The following is a 22,653-nucleotide window of genomic DNA, read 5'->3' on the forward strand; positions in this document are numbered from 1 at the left end:
AAATGTTCCTTTCTCCTTTTTGCTGTCATTCTAGACACTCACTAACAAAAATACAGTCCTCTTATTTTTTTTAAATTGTATTTTTTTTCAAACTCTTAATGCCTCTGTGGTAACATGCAGGTCTGTCAGAGCAGGTCATGTTAATTCCCTTCAGGGGAACATCCTGGGCTCAAAGTCAGCAGGCTTGCAGTTCCCATTCTCATTTACACATGTGTGAGGAGTTGTGCTCTGACAGTGTCTGACCCCTGTTGTGTACACGAGTAAGTGATTATGTGAGGTTCAAAGCAGCAGGGAATTTCATCTGAGACTGTTTTGTCCAAGTAGATCTTGTGTAGCTGATCGTTTTCTTTTGTCCCCTTTGGCCGAAACTGTTGGAAAAAATCTCACCAGTTCACCAAAAAAAAAAAGGAAAAAAAAGACACTCAGAAAAGCCTGGAGATAAAATCCACGTCTAAATAACTGACATTAAAAAAGCTGAGATAAGGAGAATGAAAGGAAGACATCCTTCTATTCTAGCTGTGTTGTCTTATCTTTTCCCAGAGAAAAACAGACATTTAATTTCCTTCCCTGCTTCCTATTGCTCTGAACTATGTGTAAATAAATGTGAAAAAGGAACCATGCTCCTAAATACTTCTCACAGGTTCTGTGAGTTTGGCATTACTAAACACATTTCAATCAAGCAAGCCTTCATGTTTCTTTCAATTTTCATTCATAATTCATCCAGGGTAAAATTTGCTTTAAAATTTAACTTCTCTTTATTTGGACACAGGTTCTTGATGTTGGTTTCACCCTCATGTATAGCAGGTGAATACAGGTACATATAAACAAACACATTATTATTCATAGGTATGTGAAAACTTGAGTTCCCAAGAATTACATACATGATAATGTTGTTTTTGCAGCAGTGGGCAGAACTGGAGAGAGAACAGACATAAAATGGGCAGCACTGATTGAGAGTGCAGTTATGCAAAACAGTGCTCGGTGTCAGCGTGTGCTCAGCTTGAGGTGCAGGGTTTAAAACACATGCTGGCAGATCATCTTCTGCAGAAGTGCTTTTCTGAATTCAGACCTAGCTGCAGTGTACCTCAACAGTGTGCCTTGGCAGGTCCCCTAAATCCTGCACTCAGTCTGGAGGCCCCACAGGCAGAGGGACACTGAGGCATTGGAGCATGTCTGAGGGAGGGCAAAGAAGGCAGTGAAGGGTGCAGAGAACAAGTCTGATGAGGAGGAGCTGGGATTGTTTAGCCAGGAGAAAAAGAGGCTCGGGGGGACCAGCCCCTCTCTACAAGTGCCTGAAGGGAGCTTGTAGTGAGGGGGAGATCTGTCTTTTCCTCCAGGTGACAAATGACAGATCCAGGGGAAATGGCCTCATGTTGCACAAAAGGAGATTTAGATTAGATATTAGGAAAAATTTCTTCATTGAAAGGGTTGTCAAGCATTGGAACAGATTTCCCAGGGAATGGTGGCATTACTGTACCTAGAAGTGTTCAAAGGTGTGTGGATGTGGCACCTGGGAGAAGTTCTCCAACTTGTTTGTTAGAGAACACCATGGTACTGGGTTAATTGTTGGACTCAACAATCTTAGGGGTCTCTTCCAACCTTAATGACTCTATCTTTCTATGATTCCACACTATCAGGTAGTTACGATACTGAACTTCTCTGAATGAAAAGGTGAAGTCCAAAATGACTTTATTAAGGCTAATGATAGGTATCTGTGTATTGAAAAGTAGTGTGCCCCTGATGCAGGGAATGATTGGTATTTGACTCTGTTGATTCAGAAGGTTGAATAATTGCTTTATTAAAACTTTATTATATTATATTATATTATACTATATTATATTAAAGAGATACTATACTATACAAAAGATACATACTAAAAAAAAAAAACCTGTGACTGTCTCTAGACAGCCAAGACACAGCTTTGAGTGATTGGTTAATTAATATAAACAACTATTCCTAGAATTTAATTACTAAATCTCTTTAGGTAAACAATCTTCTTAACACATTCCACATGTCCAAAAACAACAGAGAATAGAGATAAGAATTGTTTTCTCTTTCTCTGAGGTTCCTCGCTGCAATTCTTAGGAAATACCCTTGGGAAGTTGTGCCTGCCTGCTCTCTATGAAGAGAGCTGCAGCTACATCTGTGGGCTTTGGACCTGCACAGCCCAGAAAAGAGGATGAGAGGCCTGTGCCCTGATGAGAGTTTGTAGTATGAGACTATTTTAGACAGGGTGTAGTGAAGAGTTAAATAGCCAGTGTTGAAAAAAAATGTGGTCCAGTGGTTCTGCTGCTGGACAGGAACTCACTTGTTCCAGTTTGGTGGTTCTCAGTTGTTCTCAGTTGTGGTTTTGCCATCAATTGCTATTTGCCCTGGCCTTCCTGCCTATTGTTGCCCATCATTTTTCTGTCTTGTCTGTCTAGGTAGCTGAAGGGGTTCTCTCTTTTCTGTTTGTCTTGGACACTCCACACATTAGACTTATTGTCAAAAAATAATTAATGGCATTAAAAGAAACAACTGTTCTTAGTTTGATGCTGATTAGTGTAACAGAATACTTTTCTTGGCTTGCTTACTATTTGGTGGTGATAAAGGGAGTTAATGGACATGAATTTTTATGAACTATTGTACTGAGCTTGAGAATCTAGTGTGAAAAATTAAGCATGTTTTCTTTTTCCTCTCAAATCTCTCTTGGCTACAGGTATTGCAGCTGGGTTCTGAAATCCTCCCACAGTACAAACAAGAGGCACCAAAGACTCCACCACATATAATTTTGCATTATTGTGTATTCAAGACTACCTGGGACTGGATCATCCTGATTTTAACCTTCTACACTGCTATTTTGGTCCCTTACAATGTCTCCTTTAAAACCAAGCAGAACAACGTGGCGTGGCTAGTAGTGGACAGCATTGTAGATGTCATTTTTCTGGTTGACATTGTGCTCAATTTCCACACCACCTTTGTGGGGCCAGCAGGGGAGGTGATCTCTGACCCCAAGCTGATCCGCATGAATTACCTGAAGACCTGGTTTGTGATTGACCTGCTCTCCTGCCTGCCTTATGATGTCATCAATGCATTTGAGAATGTTGATGAGGTCAGTACATCACTTCCACTTCCATTTATTATTACTTGATGGTTGGGGGGAGGTGCAGGACAGAAGAAATGGATGTTTTTAAATTTATTGAATTACTGCACATCTGTCTCTGGTAGCCACCCACATCCTGCACAGAAGTTTGCTTATGAATCCTAGCCAGAAGGCCCATTCTTTAATTTCTGCTGTAGTTTTTGGTGTTAAAAATCCATGTTTATTTTCCTTCTTTCTGCACCCTCAGGGTTCAGGAGGACAGGTAGAGGCAGACAGCAGCACCTTTGCACAGGTGCTGCTGTCCACAATTTTATACTGTGGTTTTTGTCCATAATGCCGTAAGATATAATTCGTACAGCTCTGAGGAAAGCTGCTCCATCTGACTTAGCAGGAGTAGTTTGAGCTGTGTGTCAGGAGAGTTTGCTGGGGCAGGCTGTGCTTGTTTTCACTGATGACACATCAGGGCAGTTCTGCTAATGCCAGTTCTGCACAGGAACACCTGGGAAGTAAAATACACATTTCTCAGCTGCTTCTAGTACACTATGGCAGGTGGCAAAGAGGCAGGCAGGCAGTGACTCACTGAATTGTCTTTGAGCACCAGAAAGCACTGTGTGGATACCTGGTGATCTGTGCAGCATTGTTTGGCAACAGCATTTTTAGAGGAAGGTGAAGCAATTGAAGGTGCTTGTTTGGTGATTTCATAATTAAATGAAAGAGTGGGGAGGTATCTGGAAATCTAGACTCTTCCTTAGTTCTTCATTTCTCTGGGAGTAGATGACAATCTTGCAAAAGAACTAACATTTAGACACTTAAATCCACAAAACTGGTATTTTTTAACTGCTTGTTTTTTTAGATCAGTCTGCCAAGAAAATATTCCTAAGGTAAATACATTAAAGTTCTCTGCCTAAATAGTTCAGAGAGTTAATGAATTTTTAATGAAATCTTGAAGAGGATTCCGGAAGTCTGCTTTCTGGTTACATGTTTTAAAATCATCAACTAGTTATGTCTCTGAGTTTATCTGTGACACACGCTGAAGCTGTAAGATGCAGAATCACAGGGTGGCTGGGCTTGGAAGGGATCTCTGGAGATCACCTAGTCCAATCCAGCTGCTAAAGCAGATTCACCCAGGGCAGGTTGCACAGGATCACATCCAGGTGGGTTTGAATACTTCCAGAGAAGGAGAGGAATTTACATTCCTACCTCATCAGGGCTTGATATTTAAATTTTAGCCTGTAAAATTTAAATTTTATTACTTCCTTTAAAATATGCCCATTTACAAAGGACAGCCTATCTATCAAAAGAAAACTATGCCAAGTGAAATATAGGCAAAACCAAACCCCATTTCTTTTTAAAAATTACACTATTTTTTATAAAATTTAAAGAGGTTTTCTCAATAACTTGAGGACAGGTAGGCAAACTGTTAAATGCAGTGGAAAAAATATGATGTTAGTTGATATTTAATTCCCTAGAGACGTTTTCATTTTATATCAAGCTGCAGACTGAAATACCACAAATTAGATCAAGCAAAAAAAGCCTTGTGAGACCTGTCCTTAAGTATTTGTTTGCCATATGAAAGACCCAGACTGCAGATTATTCTGCAGGGCTTTCACAAATTACTTTGCTGTGACACTGATAGAGCAATGGGAGGAGTGCCCATATGTCAGGTTCTGACATTCAGACAGAAAGAGGAAAAAGAATAAATAAAAGTAAAAAATAAAGCAAGAGACAAAAAACCAACCCAACAAAAAAACCAACAAACCAGGAAGGAAGCTTTTCTCACCCAGGGCAGATAGAAGCAGCCTGGTGAAGATTTTGCAGAAGGAACACTTTTTGACTTTAGACTGGTGATGTGACCTACAGAACATCCCTGAGGAAAATGTCTGTACTGGTGGCTGTGACAGCCCTTGAACTGAGCACAGATGATTTTGGACTCATGGTAGCAATTCTGCAGAGAAATTCTTGTGTGAATTTGTATTTCTGCAGGTTCTCCATCTCAGTGTTGCCTTGTAGCAATGAGAAACTGATTGGTACTTCAGTTTTCCCCTGGCTCTTCAACAGTCTCCTTAATCAGTGTAACAGTGTTAGTTTAACTTATTTTGCTATTGTGCCCAAGGAGGAAAAAAAAAACCAAGATTTTTCTTGATGCTGTCCTTTCAAGACTGTTCATCTGCATTTCCCATAGTGGCTTCTGACATTTGGCTGGTATAAATTGCTGTAGGATCATTAGAGCAGAGTTTCCACTGGTGTAAATTGCCATGCTTCTACTGAGGGCTCATGGGCTGGTTTGTGGCACCTGAGGGGTTTTGCCAGCAATGCCAGCAGAATAACACAGAGCACATCAGGAGGGGGTTTGGGACAGTATCTGCTGATCACTGTTTCAAGCACTGCCTGTGGAGAGAACGATAACCTTTTACTGAAGAAGAGAAAAAATAAAAGCCACATTCAAGGAATCTTGAAAGCAGAAAATCTTTGCCTTTTATCTTTCTTTTCTGTTGTGTAGAGCGTTCCCTTGTGGGTCAACTCTCTTCCGTTCTTGCTGGCTCAAATTTACCTTTCTCTTGCCCTGGATTGTACACCATATGACTTCACAGCTGGATTAAGTCAGGTGCAAGGCTGCCCTGCTCATTGTGCAAATAACCAAACTGAACTCTTATCTCTGTGTCACTTTAATTCTGCTAGAGGGAATTCCCTTGGAGCCATGGCAATGGAGTCAGGAGCTGGCCATGACTGCTGCAGGATTTTTTTTTTTTTGGAAGTCCTAGTGAGAGTATTCTTAAAAAATGGCCAGAGTTGAAATGATGCCCAGTGTCAACAGTGTGCTGAGATGAGATGAAGAATATGAATGTTATTTTCCCCAATCTGATGTTTTCCATTCCATGATTTCAAAGAGAAGGAAATAGAATCCTGGCTTTGGTGCAGTCCCTTTGTTGAAGGGGGATTGGAACAGGTAGAAGCTTGCTTATTTTGCTGGCTGCAGTAATTTTCTGCTTAAAAAAGGCACTGAAGACTCTGAGAATGTCATGGAGGAACTAACTTGACAAGTCAATTTGTACTTCAGAATGTTGTAATTACTGTGATGGAGACTAATTGATTTGCAAGGGACACAGGAACTGCAGCACTGAATAAGTAAAAAACTGTATAATAGGGTATTGAGATTTTTTTTTACTCTGGGCAGTTTTGGGACTGTCCCATTACTTATCTCTAGATTAATAGTGAAACCATTTTTGTCATCTTTAAAATGATCCACTAATTGAGATGAAACTAGAGTTGATCAATATTTTTGGCAAGCAGATACTCAATTGAAAAAATTCTGGTATTGGATATTTTTTCCTATTTTGAAGTAACTTTTTGTTTTGCAATTTACTTCATTATTCCATTATAAGATATAACTGAAAATATTTTCTTGAAACAAAATTGAGTATGAATTCTGTGGTTTTCAGACAATTTCAAAATTCTTTGGGTTTGTTGCAGTTTGGAAAATTAGTATATTTTCAATTCACATTTTTCAATATAATCGAAATTCCAGTCTCTTCTCTGCATGGTTGAGAATATTTTTGTGCATAAAAATAATTTGAATTCATTAACTATTAATCAATACAACTATTAATAACTACAATTATTTCAAGAGGCACTTAAGTATGAATAGCCACATTCTACAGATGGAAGAGGAAAGAAAAAACATTAATGTCTTTGTTCAGGGCCATATAATTATATAAGAGACTGATCTCAAGTGCTGTGCTCAAAGAGACAGTATAGAATTTCATATTCAGACATGAGCAGAATTCAACAAATGAAGAAATGAATAGCTGTAGAGAAATTTCTGTTGTTACCCAAATGAAAGTAAAGTTATGAATGTTTCTCCTGGCTTTTATATATGGAAAACAAATGATACAGTTAAATACTAATTATTTTCTTGACCTGACGGAATTTCAACAGAAGAAAATATACCATATTCATACTGATTGATGAATCAACTTAATGCTAGGCTTGAACCTTCTATTGTTAACAGAATACATCATGCTGTAATTTAGTCTGAGTAAGAAAAGAAAATATTGGTCTAAAATTTAAACAGCCCTTGAAACATGTGGTGTTAGTCTCTTGCAAATTTGAATGATCAAAATAGCATTTGTCAGTAATTCTTTACTGTAATTAGTATTATTCCTCACTTAAGGAATTACCACCTACTTTGGGGGATAATGTTATCTTTTTGTGTTCAGACATCAATCAGTAAATTTAACAAAAACCAGGCTTAAAGAAAATTCCACAATTTTTGCCAAGAACAGTGCAATTTAAGACCTTGAATTCCAAAGCATATTTTTGCAGTGTCAGCTTGTGCAATTTTATACTGTGGTTTTCATCCATAATGCCATAAGATATAATTTCTATTGGAAAAAATTTAACTTATTACATGTGATGCTGTTGTGAAATCTCATGGCAGGAGTGGAATCCAGTCATATCACCGCCATATAAATCTCTGAAATAGGGAGTTTGTAGTAGCAATTGCTAAATGTGTTTGAGCAGAGAGCTGTGATCAATTGTTGGCTGATGCCAAATTGAGAACCATGTATCACTCAATTAGTTGAGGTAGAAGAGAAATAAATGCATAGTAGAAGATCATTAGGAGAGATACATTCAATATAAATGATCTAGTGCTCAGTTAAGTGAATGAATAGGAGAGAAGCTAGCATGTAGGCAGAGAGGATGTACAGCTTTGAAAGGCCAGAATTTATGAAGATAAACGAAGTCCCAGAAAAAAATACAATACGGAAAAATAGAAGTAAATGAAGATAATTAGTGCTAAGTGAGTGTGGTGTAGCTGGAAAGTAAACAGAGAGTTGAGAGAGGAAAAAATGAATGTGTTGCTGGTCAAATTGTTGGCAACTCTCTGAGGCAGTACTTTTGCAATAGATTAATTTAAACCTTGTTAATGGAATAATCTCTCATGCTAATACAAATTAGCTATTTAGGAATTACTGAAGCAGCTACCCTGGAAAGCATGCAGCTTCCCTTTTTTTTTAACCACTGCATGCAATAAGGGGCAAGGAAATAAATTATCATATTTACAGTTTTATGGAATAAACTGGGACCTATAAAGATTTTGTGTTAGATGAATTTTGCAAACTGGAAAATGTAATTTTAAAAGTATTTTTAAACTGTAAACAGCTGAGTAATATGAAATCTGTTTGAAACAGTAGTTCACCATTCTTATTTGAATCTGTCCAATGCAGCAGTGCTGTATTTTGCATGTGAGTCTATTGCTAAATCTAGCAGTGAATGAATAATTTTCTATGGCTAATTGAAATTTTAAAGCAGTCATAACCTACTTTTTATGTCATGCTTAACAAAAAACCCCAGCTGTGTATCATGGAGCGTGATCCAGGCATAGAGGAGGAGATGCTGGCAAATTGTGGTTCTTGGATGAGATGAAGGTAGACCAGGAGGGATGAGAGAGACCCGGTGGACTGGGTGACACCTACTGGGGCTTCTGGGGAAGGATCGAGAAGTTGGGTTGTTGTGCCCAGGTGGGGCAGGGGAGGGCTGGAACGTGGGCCTTGGGCTGGGGGTGTGATGATGAAGGAGGTCTACTTGGTGGGTGTCCCTGTGTGAGAATTCCCTGAGAAACAGGACACACCCATGGCAGGTGTGTGCTGGGGGCTGTAACCAGTCAGAAACCCTCAGAGCACAGGAAGGTCCTTGCTGTGCCTCCTAGGAGCTTCAGAAGGAGCTTGACAGCCTTGAACTGTGGAAAAGGGGGAGTGCAGTGGGAAGGAAGAGCAGTGGTGGTGGAGGAGGGCTGCTTGTCTGACTTGTGTAAGTGCCTCTGTTCTGCAGCACGGCCCCAGAGGGCTGTGCAGTAATTCCAGGCAGGAATTACTCCTTAGCAGACAGGTAGGTGGAAGGAGTATTTTGGGGAAATGCAAATGGTGCAAAGCAGATTCCTGGGGTAAAGTGCACAGCCAGGATATAAACCAGGTAGGCAAAAGAAGCACCTGCTGTTCAGACACTCTTGGGGATTCAAGTGAGGGTGTCTCTCTTCTCTGTCTGCTTTGCTCCACATCTCCTCACCTCCTCCCTGCCCCATTTTCTTTTCCAGTCAAATAGGAGTTTTTCTGTCTTCCTTCCTTACAAACCCAGCCTCCATGTCTTACCCATCACATGCTATTTTTATGCTACCCTGTGAAGGGGCAGGCTGTCTTTTCCCCCCATATCCTCAGTTTTCCAAATTGTGTTGATATATATAGCCACTGCAGGCATTCAGGGTTAAATTCTCTCCCATGCTGTAAGCCTGATTCTGCTGCCTTCCCATGTCTTACCCAGGCTCATACACCGTGGTGGCTCAGAGACATCTGCTCTGTCTGCTGATGGATAGCCCCTACCAAAGGAGAATTCCAGAGCAGGATGTGTTGCTGTGCCCCTGCCCGGTGTTGACCTTCTCTGTAGGTTCTGCTGAGGCTGTTGAGACTCTGGTTGACTCTTCTTCTGCACTCCAAATGTTCAGATTAGTCTTTTTGCTAAGTCACAGATAAGTAAGGGTGTTACTGGATTTCAGGGCTACTTCTTCATAGCTTTGAAAGGCCTGACATGATTTATCATTCTGTTAAAGAGAGAATAGTAGTCTGCATAAGCTATTCAATCTGTATCAGGCTAAAAGAATTAAAACGCTGAATTACATTTTCAGTGATAATGTATGGTGATAGCCTTTGTCCAAGAGGGAGAGCTAATTGAATATATTAGAGTCTGAATTATTTCAAAAAGCTGCTGTTAGAGCGAGACTTACACTGTGTATAAAGGGAGGCATGTTCCAGAGGCAGGGATCAGTTATTCCTCTTCTCCCTCCATTCAGCACACTTGTATCGATCTGAGGCACAAAGTCAGATGAGATGACAAAGGGTATTTGTTTGAGTAGCTAAGTGGTTGCTCTGTAGTCTATTTCATATTAGGGATGGAATTAGAATTGGAAAAGATGGAGAGATATTAAATGCCAGTAACACTAAATATTGTTTGGGTGTTTTGCTCCTTTGAGATAAGTAAAAAGCTAAAAAGCTCTGGAACTGGCTGTTGCTTTGAATCAGAAGCATAGGGAAGCAGATTGTTGTCTGTTGGGGTTAATTTTTTATTTGCTACCAGAGAAAGTAGGATTTCTTTAGGTTACTTGTGTTATCTTTATTCTTGTTCTTCCTCTCAAAGTAAAAGGAAAATAGAGTTTGTTTCCTGGTTTTGGTTTTTTTTTCTCCTGAGTGTGCACGTATGCATGCAAGGCAAGCATGGACATAGTCTTACAAATGAAAAATCAGCCTTCCCATCTCTTCCCACACCCTGTGCTCTAATACATGAATTATTGCTGTTTCTCCCCCATTTCTAACCAAGCTCACAAATGTCTGACTAAAATAAGCTTCAGGGGTCTAGAGATCTGTTTTCTTCAGTGCTGAAAACCACAGCAGTATCCAGAGGGCTTAGATATTGATTTTGACCTGTGCACATAACGCTATCTCATCTCTTGGTTGCTAAATATGGCCATCTGTAGGAAAGGTCATGTTCTCAGACCTAATTAAGAAAACCAGAGGAGACAAATGATGGAAATGTGTAGTCCTAATGATGGCCTGACAGAGCTGCCAGGTTACTGCAGATAGGCAGAGCCAGGTTGTGGCATGGCTGGCTTCAAGCAAAGTGTCAAGAAAGAAGGCAGTGCTTTCTGCAGCTTTTGCCTCACAGTAGTGATAAATTTGGTTCATTGCCTCCACTTTTGGAATAAATAATTAATTTTTTTTTGTCTGTTTAATTCTCTTTCTTTTAATGGTTAGCTTTTAGTCTCCTGCATCTCCCATTAATTGAGATGAAGCCTGAACTTTAGCAGTTCCATATGAGAGAAAAGTGCTGAAAAACTTAGGAAAGATTTTTGCCAGTACTGAATATTACTCTTCTTAAAAATAGGTAGTAAGTAGGAAGTAAATTATCCTGCCTTTGAGCCTAGAAAAATAAATCTTAATGCTTGGGTTAAGTGCATTTTCTTTCTGTACATGTAGAAAGTGAATAATGGCCTAAAAAGTGAATACTGTCATGTAGATTGAATCTATTACTAAAGCACTTGTGCTACTGCAGCTGTAGGAGGTGGGGTGAATGCAGCATTTTAGTTATTTTCTGCAGTTATTCATGCTGCATCTTGTTTGGAATGGAAAATGAACTATTTCTCACGTTTTTGGGGGGGCAGGTGGGGTGACCTCAATTACTTTTTATGCTGTTCTTTAAACAATTTGTATTTTATTTTTTTTCTAGGTGGACTTTTATTAGTCAATGAATTGAGCTGAATTTAATTTTGCATGGCAAATGAACAGGAGCAACTGCTTTTATCTGTACAGCATCTATCACTGTGTGTCCACTGTTACTGTTCTTGGACCACACAGACAGAAGGAACAATAATGGCTCTGCTTACAGCCCTTGTGTTTTCACAGTGCCTCTGTCTCTTTTTCTGGGTGTGGAAGTAACAGCACAAATCTTATATTGTCTGATTGAGAGGTAGAGCCAAAACAGGGATGTTCTGGATCCTGTGTTTGGGAAGAAGGCTGCTTACATGCTGAGGTATCAGTGTGAGACCAGGGGTGCACTCACAGTATATTAGATCTTGCAGAAAGCAAGGAAATACAGAAGAAAGCCTGTGTAAATGTGCACAGTATATAGTGAGGAAGTCTAATTAATGACAAATTACACATGGAAATTTACTTTTGGCAGTACTTAATGGACAAACTTATGAAGCCTCGGCTTTGAATATAAAATATGGGCACTGCTTTCCTCTGGGACTGAGCTGGTCTGTTTTTCTGTTTTTCGGGTACAGTTCTACTCTGCAAAGAACGTGTAGAAGGAGAGGGAGGGGAAGTGGTTGTGTTTATTATTTTAAGAACTTTTGACATTCAAGTCTGCTCAGTCAGTGGCTATGGAATAATTTCTTCAGCGTCTCAGTGCCTTGAGCTTGCCCTTTGGTTTGGAGGGGACTGGCTACATTTTCTTCCTTTTTTATGCAGCAGCCATCACTGGTAATGAGAGTAAACCTGCCAACCTATGAAATATTTATCAACATCAATACACAGGTATCAGCAGTAGAATTTTTTAGTCTCATTCAGTTGCTTCAAAACATTTGAAATACAAGTGTGTGTGAAATTCGGTATTTTCTGACATACTTGACCAAGTGCTGCATGTTGAAGTGAGCACTGCACCCAAGTTCTCTCTGTAAAAAAATATAGTAAAAATGTACTATGTGTCTATTCTGGCCATATAACAGATTTTTAAAAATTTATTTTTGCATAGCCTCAAGGGATGTTTTCTGTTGGATAGAGTACCAGTAGTTGCAGCTGTTGGGGTAAATCAGATCCAGTAGAACTCCATGGAATATTACTTAGCCTTGTCTTTTCCCTGGCTGCCTCATGGACATTCCTTATGGTGACCCTTTAGAGCAGAGCATCTGAGGGAGCCTGCTTGGGACATGCAGTGCCATTTCCAGCTCTTCATGAACTGAGGTTTTTCTGTTTCCTTTGGGCACAAGGATCTCTGGGTGTCTCCTCATCTGCCTCTCAAAGCTGGCAGGAGCAGCAGACCAAGAGGGTGGGACACACATCAAGAGAAGTAAATTGAGTTCAGGCTCCTTTGCGTGACATCATGGAGCCATCTGTACGATAAAAGCATAAAAATAATCTGCACTGATAAGAGCATTAAAATGGACAATAATCTAAAAGTACAGTTCTATTTTGGAAAGTGGTAATCTAAAATTGTCAATTTTTCAATCCAACAGATCTATTCCAGTGAGCATTAAAATATAATTTGCTAAATCTTGTGCCAGAAAGTACTGATTTAAAGTATTGCAGGACTATCTGATTTTTTCCCTACTTTATAATCTGTGAAACAGTCTATTAAGTTTCAGTTGTTTGTAACCATTTGAAATTATTTCACTTAGAAATTTTTAAGAGTTATATGCATAATCATTTCCCCGTGCATTTCTTGCTCTTGATATTGATCCATTTAGGATAGACAAATCCTTTCCTTGGAGGAAAGCAAAGAGAGAACACTGTTCATGCTGAAATAAAAATAAATTGGAGTTTTTTTAATAGAGCTTTTTCTGAACTTTTAGAATCTCATTGGCAGTGCAGTCAGGTGAGTATTAGGAGTCATTTGAATATTAAATGTATCCTTCCAGTGCCTTCAAATCAAGTATATATTTCTTGTAAATATTCAAGTTCTTCTTGTACAAAAAGCCTAATTCTATCTATCTCTGGTAAGAATTTGGTAGAATCAGTTTCTCTCAAATGATGCAGTTCAATCCCATTTAATTTTTTTAAATAAAATTTCTTTTAGTGAATTCCACAAGGGAAATTAGGATAAGAGAATGCTTGAAAAAAGTATTTTGCCTTAGACTTTTAAAATCTGATTTAATGTATTTTAATTTGTATTCCCAATTTTCATATCCAATTTCTTGAGCTCCTCTTCTGTGATTCTTTCTTTTCCCCAAGTATTTCTAATCCTTGACTCTCTTTAATTTTTAATTCTTAATTTTTAATTAAGAATTAACCAAACTCTAAGCTATTAAGTCCTTCCTAAACCATTGTTATGTTTTGGCTTTGGTAGGACTCATGCTGACAAACAGCATTTTTTGGGGTTTATTTTTTAATCAAAGGGATATGTTTAATTTGAAAAACAGGTTTTGCACCACTGCTTTTGAACATAAATAAACCTGTTTTCTTGGATGTTGGGTGGAGATTTTGAAGCAGTGTGTGATTAAAAGGCTTGGTTTTAAGACTGAAGCTAAAAGAGCACCATTGCTGGAGACCTCTCAAAATGAAAAAAATGAGTGTTTCACTGCTAAGGTTTGCAAAGAGAAAAGGGAGAAGTGGGCATGAGCCCTGAGGGAAAAAGCCAGAAGGCTGTATTGTAATGTCAGAATATTTAAAATACAGAGACTAAATGTGCTTGTCAGTCTAGGACTTTGTCCAGTTCTAATATGTGGTTATAATTTTTTGCATTTTCCACTTTGCTTTTCCTCTCCATACTGAGTGTTCAGAAATACCTGCTTTCCCTCCCCTGGAAATTAAGGTCTTTTGTGTCATATTCTCAGAATTGGCACTGAGGCTTTGCTCCAGTGTTTAAAAAACAAAGCTGGGTATGGAATGAATGGGAAATGGAAATTAACTTTGTTTGTGTAGCAATTTTTGTATCAGTGACTTGAAAAGTTTGGCTTAGATATTCATTAAAATAATAGTTCACTTGCTCTCTTCTAGATTTCTGGAAATATCTTTGATTTAAAGGAAGGGTGCTTTTTTATTTTCTTTTTTTAATCTCTCTTTCTCTTTTTACTCCCCACCCCCTGGTTGCATTAGATCTTCTCCAGATACTTAATAGAAATTGCTAGTGTGTTCCCAGGTAACAAATTACATCTGTCTCTGAAAATGAGTCAATGTAATCATGACAAATTCATGAAATAAAGGGAAAATATATTGCTGCAGTCTTGGAGAACATGAGTCAATATACTTTATGTAATTATTTAATAAAACATCTTTTCTAGTGCACCGAAGCAGCCTAAGATACTGAGGCAGTTGTATTTATGCAGGAATAAACAAACTTCCAGTAAAAGCTGGTGACCAGAAGTATGCAATTATGCATTTCCAGAAATACTCATTAAACCAGTCTGCTTAAATTTTAATCAGACTTCTATGTATGAAACAGTCTTGGTAAGAGGAAGTAAAAAAAAAAAAAGGAAGGATTTTTATGATAAGCTATTCAGATCTTCTCATGCTCCAAATTGGTTTGAATTTTTTAATTTGACTTCTTGTGCAAATCTGTATAAAAGTTAACAATACAAAATCCTGCATGCTGGCTTAATTCTGTTTCATGGGAGCCATATTATTTTCAGTACAGAAATACTGCATTGATATCAAAGCTGTCATAAAAAGGATATAATTTGGGGATTAGTGAGATATTTGAAATATTTAATCTTTGTGTAGTTCATATGAGAAGTGTCAGAGGACTGATTATCAGTGCATGAATTTGTATTAGGAGAGTGAAGTCACAGGAAATGCATTGTAGGAAATAGGAAAACTACAAATTGCCAGGTACTGCCAGTATTTTTTGGCCTTATTTATCTTTCTGATATGTCTGAGCTAGATATTGTAATCTCTGTTATATCTGAGAGATTACATCTGACATGTTGCATAAGAATTCACAGCTGGATATGGAATAGACAGCCTGTCGTTTGAAGTTTTTACTAAGGTATTGGTAAACCTGTTCAAATAATCTGAAAAGGGAGTTCAGAGAGCAATGCACAAGATGGTAGTGGATGAAGGCAAGGGTGCATATATTCATCCCTGGAAAGGGTCACTAAGTTTTTTGTGTTTTACAGTTATCTGGTGACTATCTGTTTTTTGTGGATCACCTTGTTTCTTTGGAAGCCGCAGTTATAAGTATTGTTGCTTTCATGAAATCCTAATGGGCGCTATTGTTTGTCCTTGCAGGGCATCAGCAGCCTGTTCAGCTCCCTCAAGGTGGTCAGGCTGCTGCGGCTGGGCCGCGTGGCCCGCAAGCTGGACCACTACATCGAGTACGGGGCGGCGGTGCTGGTGCTGCTGGTGTGCGTGTTCGGGCTGGCCGCGCACTGGCTGGCCTGCATCTGGTACAGCATCGGCGACTACGAGGTCATCGACGAGGACACCAACACCATCCGCACCGAGAGCTGGCTCTACCAGCTGGGGGAGTCCATCGGCACCCCCTACCGCTTCAACGCCTCCGGCTTCGGCAAGTGGGAGGGCGGGCCCAGCAAGGACTCCGTCTACATCTCCTCGCTCTACTTCACCATGACCAGCCTGACCAGCGTGGGGTTCGGGAACATCGCTCCCACCACGGACGGGGAGAAGATCTTCGCTGTGGCCATGATGATGATTGGCTGTAAGTATTAGAGATTCTGCCTTTCTCGTACTGAGAGAGAGTGGAAATTTTCCAGAGTAGAAATCCATTTAGGTTTAGGTGAGATGTCCATCTTTGAGTTAAGTCTGTAAGCTTGCAGACAGAGCTGTTTAGTCTGATGGCCTGTTCTCGTAAAATGCCTATGCTGGGAGAAACTGCTTCAACCAAAAGACAAGAGATAGGGGGGGCAGACAGAGAGAGGGCAGACTGACCCAGGAATTCTTTCTGGTAAAGAGGAATTAGTGGCAAATGTCACACGAAATCAGTAGAATGAATACGTATGAACCCATTGTGAAATTGCATGCATGTGTATTTGAGAGAGGGATGAAAAAGGAAGTGGAGTTCCCTGAGGTAAACATGTCTTTTGAGGGGAGCAGTCGCCACATGTGTCCAGGCTGCAATAAACATACCAGCTTTGCAACTTTCACAAAGTTGTGGAGTTTGTTTGCTTCTGCACATCAGTACACAACACCAAGTAGCTGCATGTCATCAATGCTGGTTTCATAAGAACATCTGGAACCCTGTAAATGTGATGCAGCTAAAAGTATTTTTGGTGGCAGTATATATTACACACTTTCTTACCAGCTAGGTTTAAATAGGAGTATTGTTGTGACTAGCAAAAATTCAGTGGTTTTGGAAAAAATATTCTGTCCATATCATCTCAATATGCTCTTGTAATATCCATAAAATGCTTAAAGACTGAAGTGTTAAGAATTAATGTACCTTTTTGCCTCAATTTTAGTATGTGGCAAACTCTTTTCATGTCTGAGAGCTGTATACATTTGATAAGTGGATCAGAGTGTGGGAGGGGGTCTGGGAGCATCATCTTCTGAGGGAGAGAGAACTGGGACTCTTTAGGAACCACAAACTCTGCCGTGAACTGAGCACACAGGCATATCCTGAAGCAAGGGGGTTGCTGCTGTGCTTGGGCACCTCTGGCTCAGACATCCTTGTTAGAATGGGTACATGTTGCCAAGCTGTCCAGCTTTTGGCCATGTTATCATTTCAGTGCAGGATCTGCATTCAAAATGCCTTGAGAGCTACTTGGAGTTAAGAACCATATGGTGGCCACTGTTAAACTAGGTCATGGTTTTCTAGATAAGGGTGGAGCTTGAACCAAATTAAGGAAAAAAATCTGCTTTATCCATGGGAAAAGTTGTTGTATGGAGAAAGGCAGAAGCTTCTGTATGGTAACATTGCATCCAGAGGAGGAGAAAGTCAATCCTTGCTAAGCAGAAAATTAAACCAAATACATAATGAAACTCAATTAGCAGTACAGTGCCTGCTGCAGAAATGTGAACTTTTGATTCTGATGTGTCCTTTTACAGCAACACTGAAGTCACACACTGAGATTGTGTGTAGTGTTAAGTCTGCTGAAGGTTAGTGAAAAAAACAATCAAGACAAACATTGTTGATCACACAGGCATTGGGATATTTGAGCTATAAAGATTGTTAATTTTGTTTTTCTAGTTTTTTCATCTGCCAAGAGTCCCATCATCCTAATAAAACACCCTGTAGGAGAAGGGAAATTTATATAAAATATGGATAAAATTTTGCAGTTTTCTCATGAGAAGGTGCATTAGACAATTTAGTGGTGTAGCGCAAATCAGGCTTCCAAGCATGTTTCCTGATGAAGGTGCCCATTTGATCAGGAAATATCCTGATCTTTGGCTTATTGTTATGACCATGATACTAGCTAGAACAAGAACAGCTAGTATTAATCAGTATTATTGTTTAGTACTATGAATAATGATTAAGCATAAACTTCAAAAAGTCATGAATGTACGTGGGGTTATTTTGGACTTGCACCTGTTCCAGGCTCTTCATATGACAATGTGGCAGAAAGAAACTGAATTTATGCATAAATAATGTTGATTTAGATGAGCAGAAAGAAAATGATAACCTTTCTTTTTATGTATTTTATCCTCTGCTCATTTGAATAGCAATAAGTGCTGTATCAAAAGACTAGTGGCTTAAACAATACTGTGGCCAGCTAAGCTTACAGTCACAATTTCATTAGCAAAATCACCTTTGAAATTTTTACTTTATTTTTATTTCTGAAAGAAAATTAGTTTTCTGGAAATGGTGATGGAGAAGGTGAACATGTGTGCAAATGTCTTCAAGCCCCCCCTTTCTTGCATGGGCTGGGTGTGAGGCTGTCCTGCAGCAAGTCAGGGTGCAGCGCATGGCAGGGACTTGGCCTCCACTGGTGGCTGTCACAGAAGCTGCAGCTCTGTGGGTCCTGGATCACTTCAAAGTCGCAGCACTGCCTTAGCACCCTCCCTCTGATTATTGGTATTGATGGTTTTGCTTCAGTTTGCTCCACGAGCTGTGCCTCCATGGTTTGGTAGGGGCACTCAAGAGCTGCTTCCCTGGAGTGCAGATGTTGGCATCAAGTAGAGGGAAAGGAAGAGTTTACTTTTAGAAGTGTGAGTCCTTCCTGCTCAGAATTATTTTTAATCCAATGGATGTGATTGTGCAAAGTTCTTGTGCCTCTGGGAAAGGCTGGTCATGGTGTGTGCATTGCCAGGTGTGTGGTGGCTTTGCAAGGCTTTCACGTCCTTGTTTCTAGCAACTTGTCTAGTTTTGTTTTGGTTTAGTGGATCTGTAGCTTGAATAGTTTCTGAAGAAGAAAGGTGTGAATGGTAGTGATACTTTTTTCTTTGATCTTGGATTGTTGTCTGTTGAGCCTGTGTTTCTGAAGAGGACTTGCTGTGTAAACAAGTGTTTTTAAGACTTGCATTGCTGTCTTTTCCACTGGCAAATTGACAGAAGGGTTTGTGCTACAGTAAGTACAGGCCTGTGATGACATCCAAATGGGGTGTTTGTGCCAAAAAGGCTCAGAATATTAGAGATATTTGAAAGCATAAGCAGTTCATAATTAGTGTCCTTCCATTTGTCTTTAGTATGCTTATGCCCAGAGGGATGGAGTTAACACTGTAATTCCATCTTCCATAAGACAAAATCTGGTTTGCTCTGCTGCTCAGCCATGGGTATGTCCCCTTCTGCTCACTGCTTACTCCCTCTGTAAAGCTGATCCTGTGGCAGAATTTTGTTTGTGTTGCATTGACTCTGTAGACACACTGATCTCCAGTAGTAGTATTTTGCTGAGATACCAGATAGCTGTTTAAAAAAGTAGCAGGACCACTTCCATTTTCTGTTTTATTCAAGCTTTCACTATGGTAAATAATAAATCCAGGTAGCTTTTAATGAAAAATTCAGAAATACTTTAGTGAAGCTGTCCTGAAGCAGTGGGAATTTTGGCTGAGTTGAATGCAAATGTTGACCCAGTAAAAAGTGTAATGTATGTAGCTTGTAGGAGGAGTGGGTACATGATATTAGTTGTGCACAGACACTGGGAAGGCATCATTGAGCTGAATAAGCTGTGTGTGGGCATTGAGCCTGTGGGGCTGGATTTGTTGGTTGTGTTTACACTGGGGACAAAGTTTAAGGAAGCCTGGCCTTGTGTCAGCAGCCCTGGTCTCTGCTTCAGGGCCTCCTTCTGCAGGGAGGTGTTCTTGTGCTCTCAAACGCAGTGATGCACATGCTGTCCTGCTGGCCTCATTGTGGCTGCAGTTTTCATACAGAAAGTGTCTTGCTGTTGGTTATTTTGATGTGGGAAGGTGAAGCCCCTAATTAGATTTGTGGGGGGCTGTGGCACACTCATAGCCCCAGGGATCTTTTGTCACTTCGTCAGCTCCACTGGAGGGGGTAGGTGAAAATTGCTCTTGATTCTTGACCTCAAATAATGCACATCTGTTTGGGAAGATCAAGTTATTTTAAAATAGAGATGAAATACCCAGTGGCTGCTTTTAATGATTTCTGTTCTGTGGAAGCTTGTGTTTCTTGTTACTGTGTAGCTGCTTTTCCTGAACATATGTTGAATTGTAGTTTTGCAAAGCAAAATATCTTCACATCTCTGAACTGACCTGCATGGTTTTCCCTCACTTTCTTTATTGAGTGTATGTGTGTGTATATATAGGGAGAAGGATGAGTTACTAGGGTGTTGAAAGCGAAGGGAGCCAACCTATCTTTTTGTTGATCAGCATCGACTCCGGTTTATTGATTAAATCAGCCACTTTATATAACAGTGTTAATTAACTTCATGCATATTGCAAAATTCGAGCTCACGATAGGTTACAGAGAAAACTCTAACTCCTCCTTTTGTTTACAATACCCGTGGTTGTTTATTGAAACCAAAATTAGTGTTCTCACTGTGATATGAAAAGTTCTCAAAACCTTCATATCTGTTCCCAGAGCAGCCAAGGACTGTTATGAGAAGACTGTCTGAGAACCTAGTTATTTACAAAATCAAGCCTGGGAACTGCTGCTTTACAGCTACCTTTTACTTTCCCATCAGCTGTATACCTTCATGGCCTCTTTCTTTAAGCCATGCTTGAACCAGGCTCTCCACACTAGAGGAAGTAAAAGCAATTAATTCCTCAGCTTCATTTTAAATGAAAAACATATTTGCTTATCCCTTTCCACAGATGGCCACTAAATTGCTAATTAATAGGGAAGATGTCTACAGACAGATCTTTCAGTGAGGCTGACATCACATAAAACCAGGCTTAAAACCACTGTCTGGGTCTGCCGAAAGACGTATATTTTCCATTTTTAATACTTGAGGAAAAAAAAGAAAAAAAAAAGCTGTTTCAATTTTTGATTTCTTCCCTGTGGAGACATATGCCTTGAAATTACAGTCTTTATATATTTTTCTCAGTGATTCTGTCAGGTTGGGTTGGGTATTGTTTATTTTTCCTAAGCACTAGCAAAAATCAGAGGACTTTCATTTGCAGTTTTTGTACCCGGGCACTGTGTCAGCAATCCCCTTGCTATGCAGGTGGAGTAGGAATGAGCAGTTCTAACAATGCTTGGCATTCTTGACTTTTGACATAAAATAATACTGATGGATTCTTGCCTATTTGGATTTTGAGCAATGGAGCAAAATCCATCATTTGGGGAGCCTTTTGTTGATGTTTTCAGTTGCATTAAAAGATTCCAAGGTTTTGGTGCCTGTTTATGCTAAATTCTCCTTTGTTAGGTAGGAACTTACTGGAACTACAGGGCTGGACACATCCAAAATATGAAGGAAAAGGCACATCTTTGAATGCTAAACGAAATCACAAATTCTCCTGTGAAACACTAAGAGCAGATAGTGAGAGAGATCATGGAAAAAGACAAAAGTAGGAGTTAAAAGGTCAGACTCATGAACATGCATGCTTGCATACCGTGATGAATTGTCAGCCACTGAATTCATTAATCAAAACAGTCCAGAAACCCAAGCCATTCCTCTTCTGCATGATGTGGTGTGCAACCCAAGCATCATGCAGTCCTGCAGCACTTCAGCTGCTGTTTCTGATTAAGGTAGACACAGGTCCCAGGAGCATGGAGTAACTCTCTCAGCTTTGATCAGCTTTGTCTGTGAACAGTTTCTTGCTCATTAGACAAAAAACCCACCAAAACCAAACCAAACAAAAACACCCAAACAATCCAGAAATGAGAATTAACATTCAGTAAATGTGAAAACATAGGCAGTTTTGTTTACAGCACTATTGCTGAAAGGAACAGTAGTGTGACCATCCTTGAGTGCTTTAAGAAAATCTTGGTGTCAGGAATCATGATGCACAGGTCAGTGCTACTCCTTCACAGTCTCACAGAGCATTGGTGTGCTTTGGTGACCTCTGGCAGGGTAAGAAGTGTTTAGTGGCTTTTGTGAACAAGAAAAGTGAGCAACTGATAAAAACTAGACTATTGTTATCAAAACACCTCGACAAGTTATAGAGGCATCGCATCATCATGTTTGGTGATCTTCCTAAGATTTCCCCCTCATAAAGCAGGTTATCAATTGAAAAGCAAATGGATGTGGCCATTTACTAAACATTAATCTAATGACAAGAGAAGTACATTTACCCTTCTAGGTGGTGGGGGAATGTGTTGGAATCATTTTTGCTGGAAGCTGGTGGCCTGAAACTAAAGGCCAGCCATGTGCCAAGTGTTAGTTAGATTTGCTGAGGTTACCATTAATGGCTGCAGCACAAAGGCCTAAGGGATTTTAAACCCAAAGCAACTTTCTCTATGTTCATGGGTATTGCCAGTGCAGTGTTTTGGGTTTTGGGACATGCTGGGAAAGGAAAAAGAAACCTTGGCTTGCAAAAACTGTCTCTTGAATTCCTGGTATTTGTCACATCCCTGGCAAGATGACAAAAATCCCTCAGATGTCACATACCTCTTGCAAGCTGCTGAAGCTGCAGTTGGCAGCTCTATGCTTTCTATAGGGCTGATAGTTTTGCAATAATTTTCATTCTCATCTGTCTTAGCCAACAGCAACACTACTCTAGCCAGTTAATTCCTAATTTAAAGGACTGGATTTTAATTTTTTTAAATTTCTTTTTAATAACTATGGCTGGTCTTTATAGTTCTGTTCCTTCACTCCTCTGTGCTGTGCCTTATTACTTTTTATTTGATGTTAGTCATGATATTTGAAGAGATAGTGTGTTACTGCTGTAATTGTTAAGCAACTATTTAGGATTTCTGAATGTTATTTTGCTTGGATGCTTTCTCCCCTAGAACAAATCACCAGAAGTGCTCTGGATGTATTTCGGTGCAAGTTTCAGCAAAGTGATAAGGCT

General features: G+C 39.6%; 1 protein-coding gene across 1 annotated transcript in view; it reads left to right on the forward strand.

Annotated features, from left to right (window-relative positions):
* Positions 1 to 22,653, forward strand: part of KCNH1 (potassium voltage-gated channel subfamily H member 1) — a 176,402-nt gene that overhangs the window by 35,625 nt on the left and 118,124 nt on the right. The window contains exons 6-7 of the mRNA XM_059468364.1: positions 2,699 to 3,091; positions 15,574 to 16,003. Of these exons, the coding sequence (XP_059324347.1) occupies positions 2,699 to 3,091; positions 15,574 to 16,003 (823 nt within the window). The remainder of the gene's footprint in view (positions 1 to 2,698; positions 3,092 to 15,573; positions 16,004 to 22,653) is intronic.

The sequence above is a fragment of the Ammospiza nelsoni genome, chromosome 3 (genome assembly GCF_027579445.1).
Source record: "Ammospiza nelsoni isolate bAmmNel1 chromosome 3, bAmmNel1.pri, whole genome shotgun sequence".
NCBI classification, from domain to species: Eukaryota; Metazoa; Chordata; class Aves; order Passeriformes; family Passerellidae; genus Ammospiza; species Ammospiza nelsoni.